The sequence below is a fragment of the Lampetra fluviatilis genome, chromosome 69, assembly GCF_964198595.1.
Source record: "Lampetra fluviatilis chromosome 69, kcLamFluv1.1, whole genome shotgun sequence".
Taxonomy (NCBI): domain Eukaryota; kingdom Metazoa; phylum Chordata; class Hyperoartia; order Petromyzontiformes; family Petromyzontidae; genus Lampetra; species Lampetra fluviatilis.
Window position 1 is genome coordinate 6,170,142 of NC_136343.1, and position 15,868 is coordinate 6,186,009.

General features: G+C 53.9%; 1 protein-coding gene across 1 annotated transcript in view; it reads left to right on the top strand.

Moving 5' to 3' along the window:
• LOC144952641 (fascin-like) overlaps positions 1-14,406 on the top strand; it is a 49,941-nt gene extending 35,535 nt beyond the window's left edge. The window contains exons 7-9 of the mRNA XM_078883118.1: positions 9,816-9,989; positions 13,363-13,483; positions 13,976-14,406. Of these exons, the coding sequence (XP_078739244.1) occupies positions 9,816-9,989; positions 13,363-13,483; positions 13,976-14,072 (392 nt within the window). The 3' untranslated portion in view covers positions 14,073-14,406. The remainder of the gene's footprint in view (positions 1-9,815; positions 9,990-13,362; positions 13,484-13,975) is intronic.
• Positions 14,407-15,868: the final 1,462 nt, after the last annotated feature.

The window sequence follows — 15,868 nt, forward strand, 5'->3', positions numbered from 1 at the left end:
CACACACACGCACTACACACACACGCACTACACACACACGCACTACACACACACTCACTACACACGCACTCACTACACACGCACTACACACACACACGCACTACACACACACGCACTACACACACACGCACTACACACACACGCACTACACACACACTCACTACACACACACGCACTACACACACACACGCACTACACACACGCACTACACACACACACGCACTACACACACACTCACTACACACACACTCACTACACACACACGCACTACACACACACGCACTACACACACACGCACTACACACACACGCACACACACACTCACTACACACACACTCACTACACACACACTCACTACACACACACGCACTACACACACACGCACTACACACACACGCACTACACACGCACTACACACACACACGCACTACACACACACTCACTACACACACACGCACTACACACACACGCACTACACACACACTCACTACACACACACGCACTACACACGCACGCACTACACACACACTCACTACACACACACGCACTACACACACACGCACTACACACACACTCACTACACACACACGCACTACACACACACTCACTACACACACACGCACTACACACGCACTACACACACACACGCACTACACACACACGCACTACACACACACGCACTACACACACACTCACTACACACACACTCACTACACACACACTCACTACACACACACGCACTACACACACACACGCACTACACACACACGCACTACACACACACTCACTACACACACACTCACTACACACACACTCACTACACACACACGCACTACACACACACGCACTACACACACACGCACTACACACACACGCACTACACACGCACTACACACACACACTCACTACACACACACGCACTACACACACACGCACTACACACACACGCACTACACACACACACTCACTACACACACACGCACTACACACACACACGCACTACACACACACTCACTACACACGCACTACACACACACACGCACTACACACACACGCACTACACACACACTCACTACACACACACTCACTACACACACACTCACTACACACACACGCACTACACACACACGCACTACACACACACGCACTACACACACACGCACTACACACGCACTACACACACACTCACTACACACACACGCACTACACACACACGCACTACACACACACGCACTACACACACACGCACTACACACACACTCACTACACACACACACGCACTACACACACACGCACTACACACGCACTACACACACACACTCACTACACACGCACTACACACACACGCACTACACACTCACTACACACACACGCACTACACACACACGCACTACACACACACGCACTACACACACACTCACTACACACACACTCACTACACACACACGCACTACACACACACGCACTACACACACACGCACTACACACACACGCACTACACACGCACTACACACACACACTCACTACACACGCACTACACACACACGCACTACACACGCACTACACACACACGCACTACACACACACGCACTACACACACACTCACTACACACACACACGCACTACACACACACGCACTACACACGCACTACACACACACACTCACTACACACGCACTACACACACACGCACTACACACTCACTACACACACACGCACTACACACACACTCACTACACACACACGCACTACACACACACGCACTACACACACACTCACTACACACACACACGCACTACACACGCACTACACACGCACTACACACACACACTCACTACACACGCACTACACACACACGCACTACACACACACGCACTACACACACACGCACTACACACACACGCACTACACACACACTCACTACACACACACACGCACTACACACGCACTACACACGCACTACACACACACACTCACTACACACGCACTACACACACACGCACTACACACACACGCACTACACACACACGCACTACACACACACTCACTACACACACACACGCACTACACACGCACTACACACGCACTACACACACACACTCACTACACACGCACTACACACACACGCACTACACACACACTCACTACACACACACGCACTACACACACACGCACTACACACGCACGCACTACACACGCACTCACTACACACACACACGCACTACACACACACGCACTACACACGCACTACACACACACACTCACTACACACGCACTACACACACACTCACTACACACACACTCACTACACACACACGCACTACACACACACGCACTACACACACACTCACTACACACGCACTACACACACACACTCACTACACACGCACTACACACACACACGCACTACACACACACTCACTACACACACACTCACTACACACACACTCACTACACACACACTCACTACACACACACGCACTACACACACACGCACTACACACACACGCACTACACACACACGCACTACACACACACACACTACACACACACACTCACTACACACACACTCACTACACACACACGCACTACACACACACGCACTACACACACACACGCACTACACACACACTCACTACACACACACTCACTACACACACACTCACTACACACACACTCACTACACACACACTCACTACACACACACGCACTACACACACACTCACTACACACACACGCACTACACACACACGCACTACACACACACGCACTACACACACACTCACTACACACACACGCACTACACACACACGCACTACACACACACTCACTACACACACACACTCACTACACACACACTCACTACACACACACGCACTACACACACACGCACTACACACACACTCACTACACACACACTCACTACACACACACTCACTACACACACACTCACTACACACGCACTCACTACACACACACGCACTACACACACACGCACTACACACACACGCACTACACACACACACTCACTACACACACACACGCACTACACACACACTCACTACACACACACGCACTACACACACACGCACTACACACACACGCACTACACACACACGCACTACACACACACGCACTACACACACACGCACTACACACACACGCACTACACACACACTCACTACACACACACGCACTACACACACACACGCACTACACACACACGCACTACACACACACTCACTACACACACACTCACTACACACACACACGCACTACACACACACACGCACTACACACACACACGCACTACACACACACGCACTACACACACACGCACTACACACACACACGCACTACACACACACACGCACTACACACACACACGCACTACACACACACACGCACTACACACACACACGCACTACACACACACACGCACTACACACACACGCACTACACACACACACGCACTACACACACACTCACTACACACACACGCACTACACACACACACGCACTACACACACACGCACTACACACACACTCACTACACACACACTCACTACACACACACACGCACTACACACACACACGCACTACACACACACACGCACTACACACACACACGCACTACACACACACACGCACTACACACACACACGCACTACACACACACACGCACTACACACACACACGCACTACACACACACACGCACTACACACACACACGCACTACACACACACGCACTACACACACACGCACTACACACACACTCACTACACACACACGCACTACACACACACACGCACTACACACACACACGCACTACACACACACACTCACTACACACACACTCACTACACACACACTCACTACACACACACGCACTACACACACACACGCACTACACACACACGCACTACACACACACTCACTACACACACACTCACTACACACACACACGCACTACACACACACTCACTACACACACACTCACTACACACACACTCACTACACACACACGCACTACACACACACACGCACTACACACACACGCACTACACACACACTCACTACACACACACTCACTACACACACACACGCACTACACACACACACGCACTACACACACACACTCACTACACACACACTCACTACACACACACACTCACTACACACACACACGCACTACACACACACACGCACTACACACACACTCACTACACACACACTCACTACACACACACACGCACTACACACACACGCACTACACACACACTCACTACACACACACGCACTACACACACACTCACTACACACACACACGCACTACACACACACGCACTACACACACACGCACTACACACACACGCACTACACACACACACGCACTACACACACACGCACTACACACACACTCACTACACACACACTCACTACACACTCACTCACTACACACACACGCACTACACACACACACGCACTACACACACACACGCACTACACACACACTCACTACACACTCACTCACTACACACACACGCACTACACACACACACGCACTACACACACACACGCACTACACACACACTCACTACACACTCACTCACTACACACACACGCACTACACACACACACGCACTACACACACACACGCACTACACACACACGCACTACACACACACTCACTACACACACACGCACTACACACACACTCACTACACACACACGCACTACACACACACGCACTACACACACACGCACTACACACACACGCACTACACACACACGCACTACACACACACTCACTACACACACACTCACTACACACACACACGCACTACACACACACGCACTACACACACACGCACTACACACACACGCACTACACACACACGCACTACACACACACTCACTACACACACACTCACTACACACACACACGCACTACACACACACGCACTACACACACACGCACTACACACACACGCACTACACACACACGCACTACACACACACTCACTACACACACACTCACTACACACACACGCACTACACACGCACTACACACACACGCACTACACACACACTCACTACACACACACTCACTACACACACACGCACTACACACACACTCACTACACACACACGCACTACACACTCACTACACACACACTCACTACACACACACGCACTACACACACACACGCACTACACACACACGCACTACACACACACGCACTACACACACACGCACTACACACACACTCACTACACACGCACTCACTACACACACACGCACTACACACACACGCACTACACACACACGCACTACACACACACGCACTACACACACACGCACTACACACACACGCACTACACACGCACTACACACACACTCACTACACACACACGCACTACACACACACTCACTACACACACACGCACTACACACACACGCACTACACACACACTCACTACACACACACGCACTACACACACACGCACTACACACACACTCACTACACACACACGCACTACACACGCACGCACTACACACGCACGCACTACACACACACGCACTACACACACACGCACTACACACACACTCACTACACACACACTCACTACACACACACACACGCACTACACACACACGCACTACACACGCACGCACTACACACGCACGCACTACACACACACGCACTACACACACGCACGCACTACACACACACGCACTACACACACACTCACTACACACACACACACGCACTACACACACACGCACTACACACACACGCACTACACACGCACGCACTACACACGCACGCACTACACACGCACGCACTACACACACACTCACTACACACACACGCACTACACACACACTCACTACACACACACACACGCACTACACACACACGCACTACACACACACGCACTACACACACACGCACTACACACACACGCACTACACACACACTCACTACACACACACGCACTACACACGCACGCACTACACACGCACTACACACACACTCACTACACACACACTCACTACACACACACGCACTACACACACACTCACTACACACACACGCACTACACACGCACGCACTACACACGCACTACACACACACTCACTACACACACACTCACTACACACACACGCACTACACACGCACGCACTACACACGCACTCACTACACACGCACTACACACACACGCACTACACACACACTCACTACACACACACGCACTCACTACACACGCACTCACTACACACACACGCACTACACACACACGCACTACACACGCACTCACTACACACGCACTCACTACACACACACGCACTACACACACACTCACTACACACACACGCACTACACACGCACGCACTACACACGCACTCACTACACACGCACTACACACGCACGCACTACACACACACTCACTACACACACACGCACTCACTACACACGCACTCACTACACACACACGCACTACACACACACGCACTACACACGCACTCACTACACACGCACTCACTACACACACACGCACTACACACACACGCACTACACACGCACTACACACACACTCACTACACACACACTCACTACACACACACGCACTACACACACACTCACTACACACGCACTACACACACACTCACTACACACACACTCACTACACACACACTCACTACACACACACTCACTACACACACACGCACTACACACGCACTACACACACACGCACTACACACACACGCACTACACACACACGCACTACACACACACACGCACTACACACACACTCACTACACACACACGCACTACACACACACGCACTACACACACACTCACTACACACGCACTACACACACACTCACTACACACACACGCACTACACACACACGCACTACACACACACGCACTACACACACACGCACTACACACACACGCACTACACACACACTCACTACACACGCACTACACACACACACTCACTACACACACACGCACTACACACACACGCACTACACACACACGCACTACACACACACGCACTACACACACACGCACTACACACACACTCACTACACACACACTCACTACACACACACGCACTACACACACACTCACTACACACGCACTACACACACACACTCACTACACACACACGCACTACACACACACGCACTACACACACACGCACTACACACACACGCACTACACACACACGCACTACACACACACTCACTACACACACACTCACTACACACGCACTACACACACACACTCACTACACACACACGCACTACACACACACGCACTACACACACACGCACTACACACACACGCACTACACACACACGCACTACACACACACTCACTACACACACACTCACTACACACACACGCACTACACACACACTCACTACACACGCACTACACACACACACTCACTACACACGCACTACACACACACTCACTACACACACACGCACTACACACACACGCACTACACACACACACTCACTACACACGCACTACACACACACGCACTACACACACACGCACTACACACACACGCACTACACACACACGCACTACACACACACGCACTACACACACACGCACTACACACACACGCACTACACACACACTCACTACACACACACTCACTACACACACTCACACACACTCACTACACACTCACTACACACACACTCACTACACACACACTCACTACACACACACACTCACTACACACACACACTCACTACACACACACACTCACTACACACACACACTCACTACACACACACACTCACTACACACACACACTCACTACACACACACACTCACTACTCACACTCACACACACTACTCACACTCACACACACTACTCACACTCACACTCACTACACACACACTCACACTCACTACACACACACTCACACACACTACACACACACTCACACACACTACACACACTCACACTACAGCTACAGGCCACCGCCGACACAGCCGGTAGCGCTACACTCACTCACTACAAACTACAGCCTCACTACACTCGCACTACTACACACTCACTACACACTACAACCTCGTTACACACACACACTACAGCCTCGTTACACTACACACTACACACTCACACTACACACACACACTACACACTCACACTACAGCCTCGCTACACACTCAATACACACTCACTACACACGCACTACACACTCACACTACAGCCTCGCTACACACTCAATACACACTCACTACACACACACTACTCGCACACACTACACACTCACTACAGCCTCGTTACACACTGCACATACACTACACACACGCTCACTACAGCCTCACTACACACACACTCACTACAGCCTCACGACTGGGTGGGTGAGTGGGTGTGTGAGTGTGGGTGAGTGTGTGGGTGAATGGGTGTCTGAGTGGGTGAATGGGTGGGTGGGTGGGTGAGTGAGAGAGGGTGAGTGAGAGGGTGAGTGGGTGAGTGAGTGAGTGTGTGGGTGAGAGGGTGAATGGGTGAGTGAGAGGGTGAATGGGTGTCTGAGTGGGTGAATGAATGAGTGGGTGAGTGTGTGAGTGTGTGGGTGAGTGTGTGGGTGTGTGAGTGGGTGAGTGTGTGGGTGAGTGTGTGGGTGAGTGAGAGGGTGAATGGGTGTCTGAGTGGGTGAATGAATGAATGAATGGGTGGGTGAGTGGGTGAGTGTGTGGGTGAGTGTGTGGGTGAGAGGGTGAATGGGTGAGTGAGAGGGTGAATGGGTGTCTGAGTGGGTGAATGAATGAATGAATGGGTGGGTGAGTGGGTGAGTGTGTGGGTGAGTGTGTGGGTGAGAGGGTGAATGGGTGAGTGAGAGGGTGAATGGGTGTCTGAGTGGGTGAATGAATGAATGAATGGGTGGGTGAGTGGGTGGGTGGGTGGGTGAGTGTGTGGGTGAGAGGGTGAATGGGTGAGTGAGAGGGTGAATGGGTGTCTGAGTGGGTGAATGAATGAGTGGGTGAGTGTGTGAGTGTGTGGGTGAGTGTGTGGGTGTGTGAGTGGGTGAGTGTGTGGGTGAGTGTGTGGGTGAATGGGTGTCTGAGTGGGTGAATGAATGAATGGGTGAGGTGAGTGTGTGGGTGAGTGGGTGGGTGGGTGAGTGAGCTTGTGACCTGTGCCCTGGTGACCTGTGACCTGTGACCTGGTGTGTGTGTGTGTGTGAGTGTAGCGGAGGCTGAGGAGTTTGCTCTCCGCGTGGTGAACCGCCCCCTGCTGACGCTGCGTGAGCGAGTGAGTGTGTGGGTGAGTGGGTGGGTGAGTGGGTGGGTGAGTGGGTGGGTGAGTGGGTGAGTGGGTGGGTGAGTGGGTGAGTGAGAGGGTGAATGGGTGTCTGAGTGGGTGAATGAATGAATGGGTGAGGTGAGTGTGTGAGTGAGTGGGTGGGTGAGTGGGTGGGTGGGTGGGTGAGTGACCTGGTGACCTGTGACCTGGTGACCTGTGACCTGGTGACCTGTGACCTGGTGACCTGTGACCTGGTGACCTGTGACCTGGTGTGTGTGTGAGTGTAGCGGAGGCTGAGGAGTTTGCGCTGCGGGTGGTGAACCGCCCCCTGCTGACGCTGCGTGAGCGAGTGAGCGAGTGTGTGGGTGAGTGGGTGAGTGTGTGGGTGAGTGGGTGAGTGTGTGGGTGAGTGGGTGAGTGAGTGTGTGGGTGAGTGAGTGTGTGGGTGAGTGAGCTTGTGACCTGTGCCCTGGTGACCTGTGACCTGGTGACCTGTGCCCTGGTGTGTGTGTGTGTAGCGGAGGCTGAGGAGTTTGCTCTCCGTGTGGTGAACCGCCCCTTGCTGACGCTGCGGGGGCCTCACGGCTTCGTGGCTGTGAGACGCGGCAGCGGCGCGCTGGACGCCAACCGGGCCACCCACGAGTCGTTCACGCTCACCACGGGATCGCTGGGGGGGACTTACCATCTACACGGTGAGCGCACGCTCGCCCGCCAGCTCACTCACTCGCTCGCCCGCTCACTCACCAGCTCGCTCGCTCGCTCGCTCGCTCACCCACTCGTTCGTTCGCTAGCTCGCTCACTCACCCACTCGTTCGTTCGCTAGTTCGCTCACTCACTCACTCACCAGCTCGCTCACTCACCAGCTCACCAGCTCACTCACTCGCTCACCAGCTCGCTCACCCACTCGTTCGTTGGCTAGCTCGCTCACTCACCCACTCGCTCACGAGTCGTTCACGCTCAGCACGGGATCACTGGGGGGGACATACCATCTACACGGTGAGCGCACGCTCACCCGCCAGCTCACTCACTCACCAGCTCGCTCACTCACCAGCTCACCAGCTCACTCACTCGCTCACCAGCTCGCTCACCCACTCGTTCGTTCGCTAGCTCGCTCACGAGTCGTTCACGCTCACCACAGGATCGCTGGGGGGGACTTACCATCTACACGGTGAGCGCACGCTCACCCGCCAGCTCGCTCGCTCGCTCGCTCGCTCGCTCGCCCGCTCACTCACCAGCTCACTCGCCAGCTCATTCGCTCGCTCGCTCACCCACTCGTTCGTTCGCTAGCTCGCTCACTCACCCACTCGCTCACGAGTCGTTCACGCTCACCACGGGATCACTGGGGGGGACTTACCATCTACACGGTGAGCGCACGCTCGCTCACCCGCTCGCTCACCCGCTCGCTCACTCACCAGCTCGCTCACCAGCTCGCTCACCCGCTCGCTCACCCGCTCGCTCACCCGCTCGCTCGCCCGCTCGCTCGCCCGCTCGCTCGCCCGCCCGCTCGCTCACCAGCTCACTAGCTAGCTCCCCTGCTCGCTCACCAGCTCACTCGCTCACCAACTCGTTCGCCAGCTCGCTCGCTCACCCACTCGTTCACTAGCTCACCCACTCTCTCTCACTGTGTGTGTGTGTGTCTCACTGTGTGAGTCTACCTGTGTGTGTGTGTCTCACTGTGTGTGTGTCTCACTGTGTGAGTCTACCTGTGTGTGTGTGTCTCACTGTGTGTGTGTCTCACTGTGTGAGTCTACCTGTGTGTGTGTGTCTCACTGTGTGAGTCTACCTGTGTGTGTGTGTCTCACTGTGTGTGTGTCTCACTGTGTGAGTCTACCTGTGTGTGTGTGTCTCACTGTGTGAGTCTACCTGTGTGTGTGTGTCTCACTGTGTGTGTGTCTCACTGTGTGAGTCTACCTGTGTGTGTGTGTGTCTCACTGTGTGTGTGTCTCACTGTGTGAGTCTACCTGTGTGTGTGTGTGTCTCACTGTGTGTGTGTCTCACTGTGTGAGTCTACCTGTGTGTGTGTGTCTCACTGTGTGAGTCTACCTGTGTGTGTGTGTCTCACTGTGTGTGTGTGTCTCACTGTGTGAGTCTACCTGTGTGTGTGTGTCTCACTGTGTGTGTGTCTCACTGTGTGAGTCTACCTGTGTGTGTGTGTCTCACTGTGTGTGTGTGTCTCACTGTGTGAGTCTACCTGTGTGTGTGTGTCTCACTGTGTGTGTGTCTCACTGTGTGAGTCTACCTGTCTGTGTGTGTCTCACTGTGTGTGTGTGTCTCACTGTGTGAGTCTACCTGTCTGTGTGTGTGTGTCTCACTGTGTGTGTGTCTCACTGTGTGAGTCTACCTGTCTGTGTGTGTCTCACTGTGTGTGTGTCTCACTGTGTGAGTCTACCTGTCTGTGTGTGTCTCACTGTGTGTGTGTGTCTCACTGTGTGAGTCTACCTGTCTGTGTGTGTGTGTCTCACTGTGTGTGTGTCTCACTGTGTGAGTCTACCTGTCTGTGTGTGTGTGTCTCACTGTGTGTGTGTGTCTCACTGTGTGAGTCTACCTGTCTGTGTGTGTGTGTCTCACTGTGTGTGTGTCTCACTGTGTGAGTCTACCTGTCTGTGTGTGTGTGTCTCACTGTGTGTGTGTCTCACTGTGTGAGTCTACCTGTCTGTGTGTGTCTCACTGTGTGTGTGTGTCTCACTGTGTGTGTGTGTCTCACTGTGTGAGTCTACCTGTCTGTGTGTGTGTGTCTCACTGTGTGTGTGTCTCACTGTGTGTCTCACTGTGTGAGTCTACCTGTCTGTGTGTGTGTGTCTCACTGTGTGTGTGTCTCACTGTGTGAGTCTACCTGTCTGTGTGTGTGTGTCTCACTGTGTGTGTGTGTCTCACTGTGTGAGTCTACCTGTCTGTGTGTGTGTGTCTCACTGTGTGTGTCTGTCTCACTGTGTGAGTCTACCTGTCTGTGTGTGTGTGTCTCACTGTGTGTGTGTCTCACTGTGTGAGTCTACCTGTCTGTGTGTGTGTGTCTCACTGTGTGTGTGTGTCTCACTGTGTGAGTCTACCTGTCTGTGTGTGTGTGTCTCACTGTGTGTGTGTCTCACTGTGTGAGTCTACCTGTCTGTGTGTGTGTGTCTCACTGTGTGTGTGTGTCTCACTGTGTGAGTCTACCTGTCTGTGTGTGTGTGTCTCACTGTGTGTGTGTCTCACTGTGTGAGTCTACCTGTCTGTGTGTGTGTGTCTCACTGTGTGTGTGTGTCTCACTGTGTGAGTCTACCTGTCTGTGTGTGTGTGTCTCACTGTGTGTGTGTGTCTCACTGTGTGAGTCTACCTGTCTGTGTGTGTGTGTCTCACTGTGTGTGTGTCTCACTGTGTGAGTCTACCTGTCTGTGTGTGTGTGTCTCACTGTGTGTGTGTGTCTCACTGTGTGAGTCTACCTGTCTGTGTGTGTGTGTCTCACTGTGTGTGTGTGTCTCACTGTGTGAGTCTACCTGTCTGTGTGTGTGTGTCTCACTGTGTGTGTGTGTCTCACTGTGTGAGTCTACCTGTCTGTGTGTGTGTGTCTCACTGTGTGTGTGTGTCTCACTGTGTGAGTCTACCTGTCTGTGTGTGTGTGTCTCACTGTGTGTGTGTCTCACTGTGTGAGTCTACCTGTCTGTGTGTGTGTCTCACTGTGTGTGTGTGTCTCACTGTGTGAGTCTACCTGTCTGTGTGTGTGTGTCTCACTGTGTGTGTGTCTCACTGTGTGAGTCTACCTGTCTGTGTGTGTGTGTCTCACTGTGTGTGTGTCTCACTGTGTGAGTCTACCTGTCTGTGTGTGTGTGTCTCACTGTGTGTGTGTCTCACTGTGTGTCTCACTGTGTGAGTCTACCTGTCTTTGTGTGTGTCTCACTGTGTGTGTGTCTCACTGTGTGTCTCACTGTGTGAGTCTACCTGTCTGTGTGTGTCTGTCTCACTGTGTGTGTCTCACTGTCTGTCTCACTGTGTGTGTCTCACTGTCTGTGTGTGTATGTGTCTCACTGTGTGTGTCTCACTGTCTGTGTGTGTATGCGTCTCACCGTGTGTGTCTCACCGTGTGTGTAGCGGAGGATGGGCGTGCGTGGGTCGTCTCTGCCGATGGCTCCGTCTCCGTGAGCGACGCGGCCGATCCCCCCCCCAGCTCCTTCTGCCTGGAGCTTCACCCTCGCAACCACGTGGCCATACGGTGGGTGGGGTGAGGGGGGTGGGGGGGTAGTGGGGGGGTGGTGGGGGGGGTGGGGGGGTAGTGGTGGGGGGGTGGGGTGTGGGGGGGTGCATCTCTATCTGGTTGCTGTGTGCGTGTGCAGGGTGGGGTGCTGTGGTTGCTATGTGTGTGCGTGGTTGCTAAGCGTGTGGTTGCTATGCGTGTGGTTGCTATGTGCGTGCGTGGTTGCTAAGCGTGTGGTTGCTATGCGTGTACAGGGTGGGGTGCTGTGGTTGCTATGTGCGTGGTTGCTATGTGTGTGTGTGGTTGCTATGCGTGCGTGGTTGCTATGTGCGTGTGCAGGGTGGGGAGCTCTGGTTGCTACGTGAGGGGTTGCTAAGCGCGTGGTTGCTATGTGCGTGGTTGCTAAGCGCGTGGTTGCTATGCGTGTGCAGGGTGGGGAGCTCTGGTTGCTACGTGAGGGGTTGCTAAGCGCGTGGTTGCTATGTGTGCATGGTTGCTATGCGTGTGCAGGGTGGGGAGCTCTGGTTGCTACGTGAGGGGGGACCACGCCTCGTCGCTCCGAGCCGACTCCCAGACGGTGGACTCAGACAGCCTCTGGGAATTCTAGACTCAGTCACTCGCCCACTTAGTCACTCACTCAGTCACTCACCCAGTCAGTCACTTAGTCAGTCACTCAGCTACTCACTCAGTCAGTCACTTAGTCAGTCAGTCACTCAGCTACTCACTCACCCACTCAGTCACTCAGTCGCTCTCTCACTCACTCAGCCACTCACTTAGTCACTCACTTAGTCACTCGCTCACTCACTCAGTCAGTCACTCAGACACTCAGCTACTCAGTCACTCAGACACTCAGACACTCAGACACTCACTCAGACACTCGCTCAGTCAGTCAGTCGCTCACTCAGTCAGTCAGTCGCTCACTCTCTCAGTCACTCGCTCAGTCACTCACTGTCAGTTAGTCAGTCACTCAGTCACTCGCTCAGTCACTCACTCAGTCGCTCAGCCACTCAGCCACTCAGCCACTCACTCAGCCACTCACTCACTTGCTCACTCGCCCAGTCGCCCACTCACTCACTCGCCCAGTCGCCCACTCACTCACTCGCCCACTCAGTCACTCAGCCGCTCGCTCAGTCACTCACTCACTCACTCAGTCACTCAGTCAGTCAGTCACTCACCCAGTCAGTCAGTCACTCACCCAGTCAGTCAGTCACTCACTTAGTCACTCAGTCAGTCACTCACTTAGTCAGTCAGTCAGTCAGTCACTCACCCAGTCAGTCAGTCAGTCACTTAGTCAGTCAGTCACTCACTCACTCTGTCGCTCACTCACTCACTCACTCTGTCGCTCACTCACTCACTCACTCAGTCGCTCACTCACTCACTCAGCCGCTCACTCAGCCACTCAGTCGCTCAGTCGCTCACTCAGTCACCCACCCACCCGCTCGCCCACCCGCTCGCTCGCCCACCCGCTCGCCCACCCGCTCGCCCACCCGCTCGCCCACCCGCTCGCTCACCCGCTCGCCCACCCACCCGCTCGCCCGCCCGCTCGCCCACAGCCATGCCTCCTCCTTCCTGGTGCCATATCCAGAGCCGTGAGCGCTTCTCATCTGCGCCGTGAAATGTCATCACTCTCGCTCGCTCCACGCAACTCCACGCAACTCCGCGCAACTCCACGCAACTCCACGCAACTCCGCGCAACTCCACGCAACTCCACGCAACTCCACGCAACTCCGCGCAACTCGAGCCCAAGCGACGCTCACTGGGCCTGTGCCCCCCCCCCCCCCTCACTTGTCGCTCCCTCTGCGTCGCGTGCAACTGGTCGCGCGCAACCGGGCGCGCGCAACCGGGCGCGCGCAACCGGTCGCGCGCAACTCGGGTTGACCAGTCGCGTATCGATTGCAGGCAATGCGGTTTCTTACGAGCAACCGGTTGCTTGAACATTTTTTTGTTAAATCCCAAAAGCGCCCGCCGTCGATGTTGAGTTGCGAGCAACTCCCAACGCGATGTTGCCGATTTATTGCAAGCAACTGGTTGCAAGGAGGTGTTGCAAACGGTTAAGCCCAATGAGTTGCATGCAACCAGGAACGTGTGGAGGCTGACTGTAATTGAAGCAACCGGTTGCACGGACATTCCTAATCTATTGCCCGAGTTGCAAGCAACCGGTTGCGCGGACATTCCGAGTCTATTGCCCGAGTTGCAAGCAACCGGTTGCGCGGACATTCCGAGTCCATTGCCCGAGTTGCAAGCAACTGGTTGCACGGACATTCCGAGTCTATTGCCCGAGTTGCAAGCAACTGGTTGCACGGACATTCCTAATCTATTGCCCGAGTTGCAAGCAACTGGTTGCACGGACATTCCTAATCTATTGCCCGAGTTGCAAGCAACTGGTTGCGCGGACATTCCTAA